At 42.6% G+C, this 17,367-nt stretch overlaps 2 protein-coding genes across 2 annotated transcripts; both read left to right on the top strand.

Moving 5' to 3' along the window:
- Positions 1 to 47: 47 nt before the first annotated feature.
- opn4.1 (opsin 4.1) lies at positions 48 to 2,202 on the top strand. The gene has a single exon (XM_070918417.1). The coding sequence runs from the start codon at positions 194 to 196 to the stop codon at positions 1,652 to 1,654; it is 1,461 nt and encodes a 486-aa protein (XP_070774518.1). The 5' UTR covers positions 48 to 193; the 3' UTR covers positions 1,655 to 2,202.
- A 915-nt stretch (positions 2,203 to 3,117) lies between these two features.
- LOC139296741 (protein disulfide-isomerase tmx3a-like) lies at positions 3,118 to 16,993 on the top strand. The gene is made up of 16 exons (XM_070919239.1): positions 3,118 to 3,151; positions 4,199 to 4,256; positions 4,462 to 4,504; positions 5,178 to 5,301; positions 6,256 to 6,301; positions 7,917 to 7,997; positions 8,380 to 8,479; positions 8,617 to 8,694; positions 12,259 to 12,325; positions 13,000 to 13,098; positions 14,345 to 14,402; positions 14,520 to 14,573; positions 14,699 to 14,755; positions 16,336 to 16,465; positions 16,572 to 16,640; positions 16,728 to 16,993. Exons 1-16 carry the CDS (start codon positions 3,118 to 3,120, stop codon positions 16,917 to 16,919), a joined length of 1,290 nt encoding a protein of 429 aa, XP_070775340.1. The 3' UTR covers positions 16,920 to 16,993.
- Positions 16,994 to 17,367: the final 374 nt, after the last annotated feature.

The following is a 17,367-nucleotide window of genomic DNA, read 5'->3' as shown; positions in this document are numbered from 1 at the left end:
AATGGATCAGCCTGAGTTCGACTCAATAATCCTCCGTCATCCATCGATCAGACTGATATAAAGAGCTGCAGCAGGATGGACAGGACAGAGAGACGGCTGCCAAAGCTGAAACAAACAGCCAACATCCAGCCGCGGTCCAGCCGACATCCAGCCACAGTCCAGCCGACGTCCAGCCGCAGTCCAGCTGCCAACAATGAGTCAACACCCCCCGACCAGGAAGTCATCTCTCTGCTCTCTGGGAGAAAACTGCACCTCCTTCCTGACTGATCCTGACCATCATCACAGCAGGACTTCGAAGCTCCGCCATCTGCCTGGCCACGCCCCCACACACCACACTCACCTGCAGTCTCACCTGTTCCCCACCGTGGACGTCCCTGACCACGCCCACTACATCATTGGCTCTGTCATCCTGTTGGTTGGGGTGATGGGCATGCTGGGAAACGCTCTGGTCATCTTCGTTTTCTGTCGCAGTCGGACGCTACGGTCGCCCAGCAACCTGCTGGTGGTCAACCTGGCGGCCGCAGACTTCCTGATGTCTCTGACGCAGTCTCCTGTCTTTTTTGTGGCCAGCCTGCACCGCCGCTGGGTGTTTGGTGAACTGGCCTGCGAGCTCTACGCCTTCTGCGGGGCACTGTTCGGCATCACCTCCATGATGACACTGACAGCCATCGCGGTGGACCGCTGCCTTGCCATAACGCGACCACTGGCCCTGCTGGGCGTGGTGAGTCGTGGCCGGGTGTTGGTGGTGCTGATGGGGGTGTGGTTGTACTCTCTGGGCTGGAGTCTGCCACCATTCTTCGGGTGGAGCGCCTACGTCCCTGAAGGCCTGCAGACGTCCTGCAGCTGGGACTACATGAGCTTTACGGCCGCTGTGCGCGCCTACACCATCCTGCTGTTCGCCTTTGTCTTCTTTGTCCCACTCGGTCTGATCGCCGGCTGCTACTTCGCCATCTTCCGGGCGGTGCGGCAGGCGGGTCTGGAGGTGAAGAAGCTGAACTGTGGAGAGGCCAACAGGGCGTACGAGCGTCTGCGCAGTGAGTGGCGGTTGGCTAAAGTGGCTCTGGGAGTGATCCTGCTGTTCATTGTCTCCTGGTCGCCGTATTCTGCGGTCGCTCTGACTGCCACTGCCGGCTACGCCCACCTGCTGACACCTTACATGAACTCAGTTCCTGCCGTCATTGCCAAGGCCTCTGCCATCCACAACCCCATCATCTACGCCATCACACATCCAAAGTACCGTGCCGCCATTGGCCGCTACGTCCCGTTGCTGCGCCCTCTGATGCGGCTGCAGGAGAAGGACCTGCGCTCGTCTTTCAGCTCCAGTGGTACTTCATCTCGTCGAGTTACGGACACCAGTCAGAGCTCACCGGGAGTCCAGGCCAACAGCCGGTGGGGGAAGAGCCGGCTGTCCTCAGCCTCTGACAGCGAGTCCTGCTGGACAGAGAGTGAAGCTGATGGATCCAGCGCCGGGTCAATGGTCTTCACCCGTCAGGTGTCCACTGACATCACTGCCGACAACACCTACACCAGCCTTGCCAGCCAGCAGAGAGGACAGACAGGATGGACGGCTGACAATATCTCGGCTGCAGGACCTGACTCTGACTCACCTGATGGGGGCGCTGCAGCCGAGGGTAAACCTCTGCTTCCTCTGTGACACTTGCTGCAGACATGGCTCCACCCCTTTGACACGATGACCCGATTTAAAAAAAGATGAAACTGAAGAAGAAGAAACTGATGTTCAAGAGGAAGTCTTCAGGTAGTTTAGTTTCTGATCAAAGGTTTTGATTGGATGTAGAGAAAACATCACATTGGGGGCGGAGCTGGACTTTAACAGTGATGATATCACTGTTTTGCTTACAGTCATCATGGTTATGCTGCTTGCGGTCACTGCTCATTACAGGCAAACTGTCCCAAAGTATCCTGAATTTTCTGAAATGTTGAGCTTTAGCTGATGCACTTTAGTTTCATTGATTAATTTATTGATCGTTAGGAGCTGCAACAATGTACAGAAGATAATTGATTCTGATCACCTTGATTTACTTTTATTGTGATTAAACTTAAAACTCTAAACTTAAACATTTACAGTTCACTCTCAACTCTGCTCACAACTTTATTTCATCCTGTAAATGTTTCATCAGCTTCAGAGAGGTTTCAGTGTTGTATGTTTTTGTGTTTACAGAGTAATAAAAGTGAACTCACTCACTTCTTTTCTCTGACTCCGTCACTTCCTGTCTCTGACTCGTCTCTCCACCTCCACTGAATTTAACTTTTAATTTCAGTAATATAAAATACTTATTCTCCTCCATGAACGACTCCTTTAACTTCAGCTGGTTTGTTCTGGTTGAACGACTGATGTCAATGAATATAGTTTATTTAAATGAATGTTTGACACAGACTGAATCCAGATCAGTGAGTGAGTGATCAACACATGTTCAAGCATATTGATCTGTGTTCAGACCTCGTTCTTTCTGTGTTGCTGCTGCAGCTCGAATTCTGTCTGTTCACCTCCTATTCTACCTCCTCCTTCATTTCTTCTTTCCTTCCTGGATTACCTCCTTTTCTACCCTGCCACATTTCCCTCCTTTTCCTTTTCTTCCTTTCCTACCTCCCTCTTTCCTTCTCTACTTCCTTCTTTCTTTCCTTCCCTACCTTTTTTCTTTTCTTACATCTTTCCTTCCCTACCTCCTTGTTTCCATCTTTATCTTTGTTTCCTTCCTTCCTTGCCTAATTTCATTTTTTACTTTCCTCTTTCCTTCCCTTTTTCATTTTTTACCTCCTTGTGTCCTTCCTCACACCTGTCAGGCAGACTCTCACTTCCTGCCACTTTCATCATAAACATCAGTGTTGATTCTTCTTCACTGAACATGATAATATTCTGCAGACTCCCGGTTTATCTCCTCCTCTGTGCTGAAAAGATTGTTACATAATTTTATTGAACCAGTCTTCTTTAACATCGTAAGTAGGCTTTCTGTGGTGTTGTTGTAAATAAAGCTTCAGTGGATTGAATGTAACCTGTTAATCTATCAGATTACTGCTGTGTTCAGTCTGCTAGCAGTTAGCAGATTAAGTCTTCGCTGTTAATCTCTCTGTTCTGCAGTTTTTCCTCCATCAGTCAACATGTCTGACGGGAGGAACACAGTCCTGCGCTCAGGTAAGTTCTCCATCAAACTCCATTCATTTTTACACTCATTATGAACCATCACACCATAGCTCAGAGGGTCCTCGAGCTGCAGAATAAGAAGGATTAACAAGGGTTAATGAGAGTTAATATCTCAGGTTGAAGGATGATTTCATCTCTCTCACTACATGCAAACTGAATCAACTCAATTTAGACCTGAAACATTCAGTCTGTTCATCTCACACAATCACCAGATTTATATTTGAGACTTTGTATTGAGCAGTTAAGCAGAAACAAATTGCTGCTGTTATCTGAAATATAACTCAACCTGTAAAATGCAAGTTAATTGACCAAACTTCTTGCTGTTTTGAAGACGTTTCTGAATCCTGTAATCTGAAACATGTCGTGTGTGTTGAACAGTGAAGACAGATTGAATTGTCTTCGTTGGCTGCGGTCAGACTGTTCCTGCTGGATTAAAATGTCTGTGTCCAAACAGTTTTAATCTGTCAGTAAAGTGAGCAGCTTCCTGTCTCTCACTGAATAGCAGAACACTGACCTAAAATCAACAAACCATTCACAGCTCTTATTTTCTTGATTTTTTTATTTAGTTGAATGTACCAGTGAAAATGATCAGAGTAAGACCTCTGCCTGTGTGTCTGCTCAGGTTTCATTTTATTCAACCAATCAAAGATGGCACCCAGACGAGTCACTTCTGACTGCCATCTTTGTGTGGGTCACATGATAAAAACCCACTGTACTGTTGCCACGGCAACGCTCAGGAGAATATAACAGTGTTGGCAGTTTGTTCTTAACTTGGAAACAACAGTTTGAAAAAACTATCTCAAGGTCCACTTGCTAGATTTTTCTGGAACTTTTTATCGTATCACATGGCCCTCATCAGCAGATTCAGACTGGACCTGCAGATCTTCAAACTGTGGGTGAAGAAGACCATGTGATACGGTTGAAAGTTCCAGAACTAATAATAGGTAATAGTGTTGTTTTTGGAGGCACTTTTAACAGAAACAAGAATCCAAATGTTTTGCTGTTTGTTTGTTGATGATTTATTTCTTTGTTGCTCAGTGCTGCTGGTTCTGTCAGTGGTGTCAGTGTCGGCCTTTGTGGAGGAGCTGGATGATACGTAAGTTTTTAAAATTAGTAATTCATACACGAAGACGTTATTTAATTCAATTTAATTAAATCATGAAATGGTTATTTCGTCACTCGACTGTAAAGTGACAGATGTCATTTTAATTACGGGACACAGGAAACATAATCCTGTCATTGATTGTCATCGTGATTGAATGTTTTAATGTGAATAAATAATCAGTGTTTGTGTTTAACAGCTTCATGGAGACGAGAGGAGCTGACGACATCTGGCTCATCAAAGTGCGTCCACATTTATTTCATATTTACTTTATTTTGATTGATTCTTGAGTTTATCTCAGAGGGAAGAATGTGAAAGTGTGACTTTGATAGGCTGGACTCACACCTCATGGTCTTCTTCAGATGAAGAGGTTCTAAATGTTTTTTTAACTGTTGTAACTCCTCACCTGTTAGAACCTCTTCATCTGTTCTCACACCCACCTGTTAGAACCTCTTCATCTGTTTTAACACCCACCTGTTAGAACCTCTTCATCTGTTGTAACTCCTCACCTGTTAGAACCTCTTCATCTGTTCTGACACCCACCTTTTAGAAGCTCTTCATCTGTTGTAACTCCTCACCTTTTAGAACCTCTTCATCTGTTCTAACACCCACCTGTTAGAAGCTCTTCATCTGTTGTAACTCCTCACCTTTTAGAACCTCTTCATCTGTTCTAACACCCACCTGTTAGAACCTCTTCATCTGTTGTAACTCCTCACCTTTTAGAACCTCTTCATCTGTTCTAACACCCACCTGTTAGAACCTCTTCATCTGTTGTAACTCCTCACCTGTTAGAACCTCTTCATCTCTTGTAACTCCTCACCTGTTAGAACCTTATCAGAGAGAGAGGAGAGGAGGAGGAGGAGACTAGGGAGACTGTTTACTGATGGTGTTGTGTTGTGTTTGGTCCATGTGCAGTTTTACGCCCCCTGGTGTTCGTTCTGTAAACAGCTGGATCCGGTTTGGCATCAGATCGGATCAGAACTGAAGAGTCTCGGCTCTCCGGTCAACGTTGGCAAATCAGATGCCACCACCAGCACCGGTCAGTAACACTATCAACATAAAACTATCAAAAGACACTGTAATAAACTGTAATAAATGATATAAAACCAGCTGCCAACACATATGAGCAGTGTAAGAAATAAGTGTAAAAAAACTTAATTACTGTAAACTGTAATTAAACCAAGCTAGTAACACACCAGAAAACTAATAAAACTATTGTAATCATTTGTGATAATAAAACTGTAAGAAACTGGTTTAAACTAAACAAATCAGCAGTGGTGAGCAGCAGAGTGTCTCCAGGTGAGAGCAGGAAGTCAATAACCTGGATCCTGTTAAACACCTGTGTGTATAATACAGCCAGTGTGGCGGGGTACACCGCTATAAGTCAGCAGCTTTGGTGTCTCACATAACTTCAGATCATTTCTTTCCCTCTTCATCTGAGTCTGAACTCTTGAATTGTTTATTCTCCTGTTTCTATTCTGTTTAATCTTCATGTAAATCAAGTTGAGTGATGAAGAAGATTTTTGGCCGACACACTTTCTACTGTTGTCACAGCTACTGTGTGTGTGTTTAGACCTGCTGCTATTAAATGTCTGTAAAAGTTGAAGGGATTTCTGTATGTCAAGAATATGACATGAGTAGTACCACAAGGTCCTCTCTTCTTCACGATAATCCAGTTGATGTGTGTGTATTATTTCTATCTGTTAAACATCTGAATGAGACGAATTAGAAGAATTAAAGAGTTCAGACTCAGATGAAGACGAAAAACCACTTCATTATCATTAAGGTTCATATAAGAAACCAAACCTGCTGACTCATACTCATGAACCAAAGCCACAAAAACCTGTTAGTACAAATGAGTCAGGTGTGAAACAGTACCTAACTTCCTGCTGTCACCTGTTCACTGTCACAGTGCTCTACATGTCTGTGCAGATGTTATCAGAAACAGGTTAGAGGTCAGAGGTCACTGCTGATATTCTGATTCTTTTTGCAGGTTTGGCCAAAGAGTTCAGGGTCAGAGGTTATCCAGCCATCCTCATGTGAGTTCTCAATGCTGCTTTTTCTCTTCAAACTTTGTATTGCATCAACCGGTCAAGACAGACGACCGCCCACCCACCCACAGTCCATTTCTGCTCAGGGTTTCTGCCTGTTAAAGGAAATTTTTCCTTGGTGCTGTTGCCGAGTGCTTGTTCATGTGGGAACTGTTGGGTCTCTTTATTACTCTTTATTATCTATATTATAAAGAGTGCAGTCTAGACCTGCCCTATATGTAAAGTCCATTCAGCCATCCATTTTCTTCCGCTTATCCGGGGATGGGTTGCGGTGGCAGCAGGCTAAGCAAGGCAGTCCAGATGTCCCTCTCCTCTGCAACGTTTTTCAGCTCCTCATGGGGGATGCCGAGGTGTTCCCAGGCCAGATGAGATATGTACTCCCTCCAGCATGTTTGGAGGTGAAAACCAAACAAACCACCTCAACTGGCTCCTTTCGACAGAAAGGAGTAGAGAGCTCTACTCTAAGCTTGCTCCGGATGTCTGAACTCCTCCCCCTCTCTCAAAGGCTGAGCCCTGCGGAGGAAACTCATTTTGGCCGCTTGTAACCGCAATCTCATTCTTTCGGTCTCTACCTAAAGCTCATGACCACAGTTGAGGAATGGAATGTAAACTGAGTGGGAAATTGACAGCTTTGCTTTCTGGCTCACCTCCCTGTTCACCACGACGGTCTGATACAACACCTGCATTATTGCTGACGCTGCACCAATGTGCCGGTCGATCTCACGCTCCATTTTACCCTCACTCATGAACGAGACCTTGAGATACTTGAACTTCACAGCTTGAGGCAGTAATTCACTCCCCACCCAGAGGGAGCAATCCACCTTTTTCCAGCAGAGAACCATGGCCTCAGACTCGGAGGTGCTGACTCTCATCCCGACTGCTTCACACTCGGCTGCAAACCGCCCCAGTGCCTGCTGTAGGTCACAGTCTGATGAAGCCAACAGAACCACATCATCTGCAAAGAGCCGAGACGCAATTCTGAGGTTCCCAAACCAGACACTCTCCTCCACCGGCTGCTATATAGATAAAATTGAATTGAATTGAAATTTTTGTTGAAAGCTGCTGTTGCTACTGTTGAAATTTAAAAAATCATCATATTTTTATTAGTGCATTCACAGCTTTTAATGAATGTTCCAATTTTTGCAGCTTTGACTCCCAGAATGACTCTTCATCAGTCTTCATCGCTGTCTTTAGTTCTCTGTTTGACTGTGACATCACTGTACATCAACCAATCAGGTCCGGTGTCTAATGCTACAGTTCCTCTAAGGACCACTAGATACTGGTCAGACAGAAGTTTCAGATGTTAGAAGAAGTGAAACCTGATGTGACAGGACTCTGAGACCTGAACACGTCTGGATTATTGATGTTATATTATTACTGTTGATGTGTTCAGATGTTAACTGTACTGAGTTAAGAGTCGTACATCGTACAATGATTTACCAACACTCTGATGTCTGAATTGATTCAGCTAACATATTACTGCTGATTGTTTTATTGTTACAGTTGGTTTTGGCACACGTGTCCACTATTTCTCCTCTTCCTCACTGTGTAAATAAATAAAGATAATTTAAAGGTAATTTGAATGTCTGTTCTCCCCTTTCAGGTTGAAGAAAAATGTGAAATATAATTATTTAGGACCAAGAACCAAAGATGGAATAATGGACTTTGCTAATCGAGTTGGAGGGTGAGTAAACATCAGTATTACAATAATATTATCTAATGTGTCCATCTGTTACAGCGGCTACAGTCAATAAATTGTCAATTTCATTTACATAAAGTGAAAATACACTTATACACTAGTTAAAACAGTTCAGTGTTACAGGAAGTGGCAAAGTACAAATACTTACAGAATATAAATCCAGCCAGTCAGAGCTCTGTCTCCAGATCTGTATGTTTTCATTTCATTAAATAATTGTAATGGATACAAGAGAAAATGTCAGCTTTTGTTAGGCGGTAAATCTTTGTTGCTGGGGGCTAATATTTTTATATGTATTTATTATCTATAATAATAGATCTAATATAAAAGAAAACACATGTTGTGTCCATGTCCATGTTGTGTCGTTCAGGCCGTTGGTTCGATCTCTCAGCAGCCTGCAGCTCTTCCAACACGCCATGAACCGTCATGACATCATGTTTGTTTATGTTGGAGCCACATCACTGCTGAAGGTACACACACACACACACACACACACACACCTAACCTAAACGTGACTCCAGCCAGAACTTTAAAACTGTCTCAACCCTCACACAATCAGAAATACAAATACAGAAACACACACTGCTGACCTTTGATGTGTTTTTAGGGAAACTACATGTCAGCTGCAGAAGAGCTGATTGTTCACACTTACTTCTTCTCTGCTACGAGAGACGTCTTGCCGAAGGTTAGTAGAGAGCAGTAGATGGCAGTAGATGGCAGTATATGACAGAAGTAGACAGAAGTAGATGACAGTAGATGACAGGAGACAACAGAAGACGACAGTAGACGACAGTAGATGACAGTAGACGACAGTAGACGACAGTAGACGACAGGAAACGACAGGAGCAGACGACAGAAGTAGACGACAGTAGATGACAGCAGATGACAGCAGATGACAGTAGACGACGGATGACAGAAGTAGACGACAATAGATGACAGAAGACGACAGAAGTAGATGACAAGTAGATGACAGTAGATGACAGTAGATGACAGAAGTAGACGACAGAAGACGACAGTAGACGACAGTACATGACAGAAGACGACAGTAGATGACAGAAGACGACAGTAGATGACAGAAGTAGATGACAGAAGTAGATGACGGAAGTAGATGACAGTAGATGATAGAAGTAGACAACAGTAGATGACAGCAGATGACAGCAGATGACAGTAGACGACGGATGACAGAAGTAGACGACAATAGATGACAGAAGACGACAGAAGTAGATGGCAAATAGATGACAGTAGATGACAGAAGTAGACGACAGAAGACGACAGTAGACGACAGTACATGACAGAAGTAGACGACAGAAGACGACAGTAGATGACAGAAGACGACAGAAGTAGATGACAAGTAGATGACAGTAGATGACAGAAGTAGACGACAGTAGACGACAGTACATGACAGAAGTAGACGACAGAAGACGACAGTAGATGACAGAAGACGACAGTAGATGACAGAAGTAGATGACGGAAGTAGATGACAGTAGATGATAGAAGTAGACAACAGTAGATGACGGAAGTAGACGACAGAAGTAGACGACAGTAGATGAAAGAAGTAGACGACAGTTGATGATGGAAGTAGACGACAGAAGTAAACGGAAGTAGACGACAGAAGATGATAAAAGTAGACGACAGAAGTAGATGACAGAAGTAGACGACAGTAGATGACGGAAGTAGACGACAGTAGAAGACAGTAGATGAAAGAAATAGACGACTGAAGTAGACGACAGGAGACGACAGTAGATGACAGAAGACGCCAGTAGACGACAGATGACAGAAGTAGACGACAGAAGTAGACGACAGTAGATGACAGAAGTAGACGACAGTAGATGACAGAAGTAGACGACAGAAGTAGATGACAGTAGATGACGGAAGTAGATGACAGTAGATGATAGAAGTAGACAACAGTAGATGAAAGAAGTAGACAACAGTAGATGACGGAAGTAGACGACAGAAGTAGACGACAGTAGATGACGGAAGTAGACGACAGTAGAAGACAGTAGATGAAAGAAGTAGACAACTGAAGTAGACGACAGGAGACGACAGTAGATGACAGAAGTAGACGACAGTAGATGACAGTAGATGACAGAAGTAGACGACAGAGGACGACAGTTGATGACAGAAGTAGACAACAGTAGACGAAAGATGTAGACGACAGTAGACGACAGAAGTAGACGACAGTGGATGACGGAAGTAGACAACAGTAGATGAAAGAAGTAGACGACAGAAGTAAACGACAGTAGATGACGGACGTAGACGACGGAAGTCGATGACAGTAGATGACGGAAGTAGATGACTGAAGTAGACGGCAGGAGACGACAGTAGACGACAGTAGATGATAGAAGTAGACGACAGAAGTGGATGACAGTAGACGACAGTAGATGACAGTAGATGACAGCAGATGACAGTAGACGACAGTAGATGACAGTAGATGACAGCAGATGACAGTAGACGACGGATGACAGAAGTAGACGACAATAGATGACAGAAGACGACAGAAGTAGACGACAGAAGTAGATGACAAGTAGACAACAGTAGATGACAGTAGATGACAGAAGTAGACGACTGAAATAGACGACAGGAGACGACAGTAGACGACAGTAGATGATAGAAGTAGACGACAGAAGTGGATGACAGTAGATGACAGTAGATGACAGCAGATGACAGTAGACGACAGATGACAGAAGTAGACGACAGAAGTAGACGACAGTAGATGACAGAAGTAGACGACAGTAGATGACAGAAGTAGACGACAGAAGTAGATGACAGTAGATGACGGAAGTAGATGACAGTAGATGATAGAAGTAGACAACAGTAGATGAAAGAAGTAGACAACAGTAGATGACGGAAGTAGACGACAGAAGTAGACGACAGTAGATGACGGAAGTAGACGACAGTAGAAGACAGTAGATGAAAGAAGTAGACAACTGAAGTAGACGACAGGAGACGACAGTAGATGACAGAAGTAGACGACAGTAGATGACAGTAGATGACAGAAGTAGACGACAGAGGACGACAGTTGATGACAGAAGTAGACAACAGTAGACGAAAGATGTAGACGACAGTAGACGACAGAAGTAGACGACAGTGGATGACGGAAGTAGACAACAGTAGATGAAAGAAGTAGACGACAGAAGTAAACGACAGTAGATGACGGACGTAGACGACGGAAGTCGATGACAGTAGATGACGGAAGTAGATGACTGAAGTAGACGGCAGGAGACGACAGTAGACGACAGTAGATGATAGAAGTAGACGACAGAAGTGGATGACAGTAGACGACAGTAGATGACAGTAGATGACAGCAGATGACAGTAGACGACAGTAGATGACAGTAGATGACAGCAGATGACAGTAGACGACGGATGACAGAAGTAGACGACAATAGATGACAGAAGACGACAGAAGTAGACGACAGAAGTAGATGACAAGTAGACAACAGTAGATGACAGTAGATGACAGAAGTAGACGACTGAAATAGACGACAGGAGACGACAGTAGACGACAGTAGATGATAGAAGTAGACGACAGAAGTGGATGACAGTAGATGACAGTAGATGACAGCAGATGACAGTAGACGACGGATGACAGAAGTAGACGACAATAGATGACAGAAGACGACAGAAGTAGATGACGGAAGTAGATGACAGTAGATGATAGAAGTAGACAACAGTAGATGACGGAAGTAGACGACAGAAGTAAACGGAAGTAGACGACAGAAGATGATAAAAGTAGACGACTGAAGTAGATGACAGAAGTAGACGACAGTAGATGATAGAAGGAGACGACAGTAGACGACGGAAGTAGACGACAGTAGATGACAGAAGTAGATGGAAGTAGAAGACAGGAGACCGCAGAAGTAAACGACAGAAGTAGACGACAGAAGTAGACGACAGGAGACCACAGAATTAGACGACAGTAGACGACAGAAGTAGACAACAGTAAACGACAGGAGACGACAGAATTAGACGACAGTAAACGACAGAAGTAGACGACAGTAAACGACAGAAGTAGACGACAGGAGACGACTGCAGTAGACGACAGAATTAGACGACAGTAGACGACGGACGTAGACGACAGAATTAGACGACAGAATTAGACGACAGAAGTAGATGACAGAAGTAGACGACAGTAGATGACGGAAGTAGATAACAGTATAAGTGTTGAGTATAGAGTCAATCTACCGGTCTGTAGACCTGCACTCATGAAGTGTTCGGTTTTTCTGGTTCACCTCAGTCTGTGTTTCCAGGCCGTCTCCCTCCCCTCTCTGCCGGCTGTGGTGGTTTTTAAAGATGGAACCTACTTCACCTTCGATGGTAAGACAGGAAACTGACCTCTGACCTTCAACAGATTCAACTTTGAACGACTCAACAGACTGATACTGACAGGTAGAACTGATATTACCATGACGACAGTTTGAACAATGAAAAACTAGAAACGGTTTAAAGTTTCTAAAGGAAATTGAAGTGTGCTCACTTACACTGAAAATCACTGATGTAAACACTGTAAACAGGTTAAAATGTCTTCAAATGTTTGTAAGTGAGATTTTGAAGAATTGAAAGCAGAGTAAGTTTAAGCATTAAAAGAAGTCGAGGTGGTATTTTAAGAGCCAAAGCTGAAAGGAGTTGAATATTAGTTTCAAGTTGAATCCCTGTTGGCAATAAGTCAAACTGTCCATTTAAGAATAAGAGATGAAAACAATTAAAATGTCAATGTGTGGAAACTGTGGGAGTATAAAGAGTATTACAATCCATTATTTATGCCCTCCTAAAAATCCCATTAAAATACCTTAATTACATGATTGCTAAAGTACAATGAGTTTTGAGATAAAGAATTAAGGGAGTCAGTTTCATCGTGTGATTAAACACTGAATTAAACTTCTCTCCTCAGGTTGTCCGACTGGTGTTCAGGTAAACTCAGAGAACATGTGGAACCAAAGCGAATTTAAACCTTCAATTCTGGACTTTAATGAGTTTTAATTGTGTTTCAGAGGAACTCGACGGTGATCTGAAGTCATGGATCAACAGAGAACGTTTCCCAAACTACTCAAAAATCGACAGCTATACTCTGTACGCCATGGGAGAGTCAGGTAACATCAACACACCTCAGTGCAGTCTGACGTCCCATCCTCAGGTAAACAGGGCAGAGAGACGTACAGCTGTAAGAAATACATTTATTCTCATTAACTGAACTTTTACTGTGAAAACAGTCAGACAGTAGAAGGTCAGTGATTTTGTTTTCTCACACATACTTCCAGTGAGAAACATGGTTCCAATTACAATTTCATGAATTAGGAGTGTCCATAAAAGCATCAATCTCTTAAATATATGCATGTTAGAGAAATCATACTTGGTACATACATTCCCCCTAAGCATGTGCTCAACATATTAAAACACGTCATCAATAGCACCACCATGAGACCAGTTATACAGCTCTAATTTTTCATACTCATCTACTCCCATATAGTCACATACTTCTTCTTACTTGTGCATCATATTTAGGAGACTACTTTGATGGCCTTTCACCTGTAGGTGGCGCTACAGTAAAAATACAATAGCACAGAATTTTGTGATAATGTGCAACAGTGGATGCTGTATAAAGTTTGGAAGTGTTTCCCTTATGATTTTACATAATTCCCATTACTTGGGAAATTTAGGGTAAGGGAAACATTTACTCCTGCTATGAAACAAATAAAAGTTTCACTGATTATAACAATAAATGTGTATTTCGTAACACAGAGCCAGAATCAGTTATATATTTTTTTTTGATCGCCCCTCATCAAGTAAGTTTGGGAAAGATATACATAGATTTATTTTCATAAAACTGAACATTCTCTTGTATTTTTTGGGAAAGACAGAACTAAATTTGAATGTAACAAAGTGTTTGTGTTTTATTGTAAATCTCAAACTGATGAATTTCACAAACAAAAGCAAACATTTCTAGTTCGTCCTCCAATGTAAATGTTTTTAATAGAATTTAACTTCCACACAGATTCCTTCAGACTAAGCATAAACAGTTTATGCGCAGAACAGTTTGTCTTCTTTAGTTATTCGATTAATATTTCTACGATTATTGTTAGATATTTTATATAAATTTTTTGTTATTACATTAACTGTTAATGCCAATAAAGCACTATGTACGTCGCTGCTGAACGACGTCAGTCTGTTTAATAAAGAGAAATAAAGCTCAACTAGTTATGGAGATTTTCACATTCACTTCAATACAGTCAGAGTTTCATCACAGCAGCATCTAGTGGACATTAGAGGAACTGCAGCTGCAGCACTGAGGCTGCTGGGTACTGGGTTTATGTAAGGTAACTCCATCCTCTCCTTCAGGTAAACTGGTGGTGTTGGCACTAGTCGAGGAGAGGAGTCTGTGTGAGGAAAGTCTGAGGTAAGACCGCATCCAATGTCCATCGTTCATCAGTTAACAGTTAAAAAAACATGGACATCGGACGGACGTCTGTTTGGATCTGACCTTCCTGTGATGCATTTCCTGTTACCTGTTCAGGTATAAAAGTCTTGTGGAGAAGGTGGCTGCAGACAACAGAGAGATCTACAGCAGGTCAGCGTCTAAAAGGACACAAAGATCCAAAATATGTAAAATATTACCCTGAAAAACTTGACAAAGAAAACAGCAAAAACCTGAAACTGTCTGTCTGTCTGTCTGTCTGTCTGACTGACTGTCAGGAAATTCCACTTTGGTTTCATGGAGGGAGGTGATTACATTAATGGACTTGTGATGGGGTAAGCTTGTGTTTAACGTCACTGATTAAAATAGACTCAACTAAATTCCCTTCTTCTAAAGTCCTGTAGTTATTAACGTCTCTAGTTGTTAATGTCAGTAGTTGTTAATGTCTCTAGTCGTTAATGTCAGTAGTTGTTAATGTCTCTAGTTGATAATGTCTCTAGTCACTTGATAACGTCTCTAGTTGTTGATGTCTCTAGTTGATAATGACTCCAGTCGTTGATGTCTAGTTGTTAATGTCTCTCGTCGTTAATGTCTAGTTGATAATGTCTCTAGTTGTTAATGTCTAGTTGATAATGACTCTAGTCGTTAACATCTCCAGTTGATAACGTCTCTAGTCGTTGACGTCTCTAGTTGATAATGACTCTAGTCTCTAGTGGTTAACATCTCTAGTCGTTGACGTCTCTCGTTGATAATGACTCTAGTCGTTAACGTCTCTAGTTGTTAACGTCTCTAGTTGTTAATGTCAGTTGTTGTTAATGTCAGTAGTTGTTAATGTCTCTAGTTGATAATGTCTCTAGTCGTTAATGTCTCTAGTCGTTGTTAATGTCAGTAGTTGTTAATGTCTCTAGTTGATAATGTCTCTAGTCGTTAATGTCAGTAGTTGTTAATGTCTCTAGTTGATAATGTCTCTAGTCACTTGATAACGTCTCTAGTTGTTGATGTCTCTAGTTGATAATGACTTCAGTCCTTAATGTCTAGTTGTTAATGTCTCTAGTTGATAACGCCTCTAGTCGTTGACGTCTCTAGTTGATAATGACTCTAGTCGTTAATGTCTCTAGTTGCTGACGTCTCCAGTTGATAACGTCTCTAGTCGTTGACGTCTCTAGTTGATAATGACTCTAGTCTCTAGTGGTTAACATCTCTAGTCGTTGACGTCTCTAGTTGATAATGACTCTAGTCGTTAATGTCTAGTTGTTAATGTCTCTAGTCGTTAATGTCAGTAGTTGTTAATGTCTCTAGTTGATAATGTCTCTAGTCATTAACGTCTCTAGTCATTAATGTCTAGTTGATAATGACTCTAGTCATTAATGTCTAGTTGTTAATGTCTCTAGTCATTAATGTCTAGTTGATAATGTCTCTCATCGGTAATGTCTAGTTGATAATGACTCTAGTTGTTAATGTCTCAGGTCGTTAACGTCTCGAATCGATAACGTCTCTAGGCATTGACGTCTCCAGTTGATAACGTCTCTAGCCGTTAATGTCTCTAGTCGTTAACGTCTCTAGTGGTTAACGTCTCTAGTGGTTAACATCTCTAGTCGTTGACATCTGTAGTTGATAACGTCTCTAGTGGTTAATGTCTCTAGTCGTTAACGTCTCCAGTTGATGGCGTCTCTAGTTGTTGATGTCTCTAGTTGTTGATGTCTCTAGTTGATAATGACTCTAGTCGTTAATGTCTAGTTGTTAATGTCTCTTGTCGTTAATGTCAGTAGTTGATAATGCCTCTAGTAGAGAAGTCAAAGTTAACTCAGATCAGGTAGACTTACATACAACCACATGATACAGTATGTTCATTGAACTGAATGTAGATCAGCTCAGTTTTTTTACAGTGTGTTTCCGTTTGGTTTGTTGTTGTCAGTGAGGTGACCGTGCCCTCCTTCATTGTGGTTAATCTGTCCAATGATGGCTACTTCCTGCCACCGGGTGCGGTGGAGACGGAGCGCCACCTGCTGGACTTCCTGAACGGGGTTCTGGATGGCAGCATCCAGGTGAGTCTGGACTCCAGATTCACCTGGAAGACAACGGAGAGATTCAACAGCTAACCTGTTTGATTATTTCTGAAATATGAATCTGTGACTTTGTTTCATCTCTCAGTGTCAGGGAGGAAACAGTGTTGATCATCGTGTCAGGCGCTTAATTTATGATGCCAAAGTCACACTGACGGTAAGTTCTGTCATCATCAGTCCTGTTTCCACCTGAGGGTGTGTCTCAGTGACCTCTGACCTCTCTGTCCTCTGTCCGTCTGTCCAGCCGGTGTTCAGCCAGGCTCCGCTGCTCGGCTGCTTTCTGGTCGGTTTCCCGCTCGCCATCGCTGCACTCTTCTGCTACCTCTGCTGTAAGGCCCGACCCACCATGACTGATGACGATGACAATGACGGCGTTGCGCTGTTAGCTCCGTCACTGCAGCGCCACAAAAAACTGACCGACAAAAAGTCTGACTGATGAGGAGGATCAGGAGGAAGACCTGATCCAGAAAACATCATCTCTGACCTGTCTCTGTGAAATGAAATAAAAACAGTACACACAATTTAACACCTCACCTCTGTTTTAATGACGACTGCAACAAAAACAGTGGTTTAAAGAGTAACGCTCCAATGAAAGAAAACACTGGTTTTCTTCTTGGCTGACTGTGATGTTTGAGCTGTCCAAAATAATCAGGTCTCATCTAAATTAAGCAAAAATTTTAACAACATTTCCAGAAAATGTTCAAAAGAAAACACCACTTGCTGCTGTGTGAATGTGAGTTCATTGGTTGTTGGAGATAAACAGCTGGTGGAGCAAATTCTCCAGTGTTATTGGTTTATTAACAGGGACAGTGCATATTGATAAACGCTGCTGTAAATGGGCCAGAGAAGTCACTCTAAAAATTAATTAGTTATTGAAATCAGTT

This window comes from Enoplosus armatus, chromosome 14 (assembly GCF_043641665.1).
Source record: "Enoplosus armatus isolate fEnoArm2 chromosome 14, fEnoArm2.hap1, whole genome shotgun sequence".
In the NCBI taxonomy this organism is placed as follows: domain Eukaryota; kingdom Metazoa; phylum Chordata; class Actinopteri; order Centrarchiformes; family Enoplosidae; genus Enoplosus; species Enoplosus armatus.
Note: the sequence above shows the minus strand (reverse complement) of the source record. Positions and strands in the feature narration are given on the sequence as shown.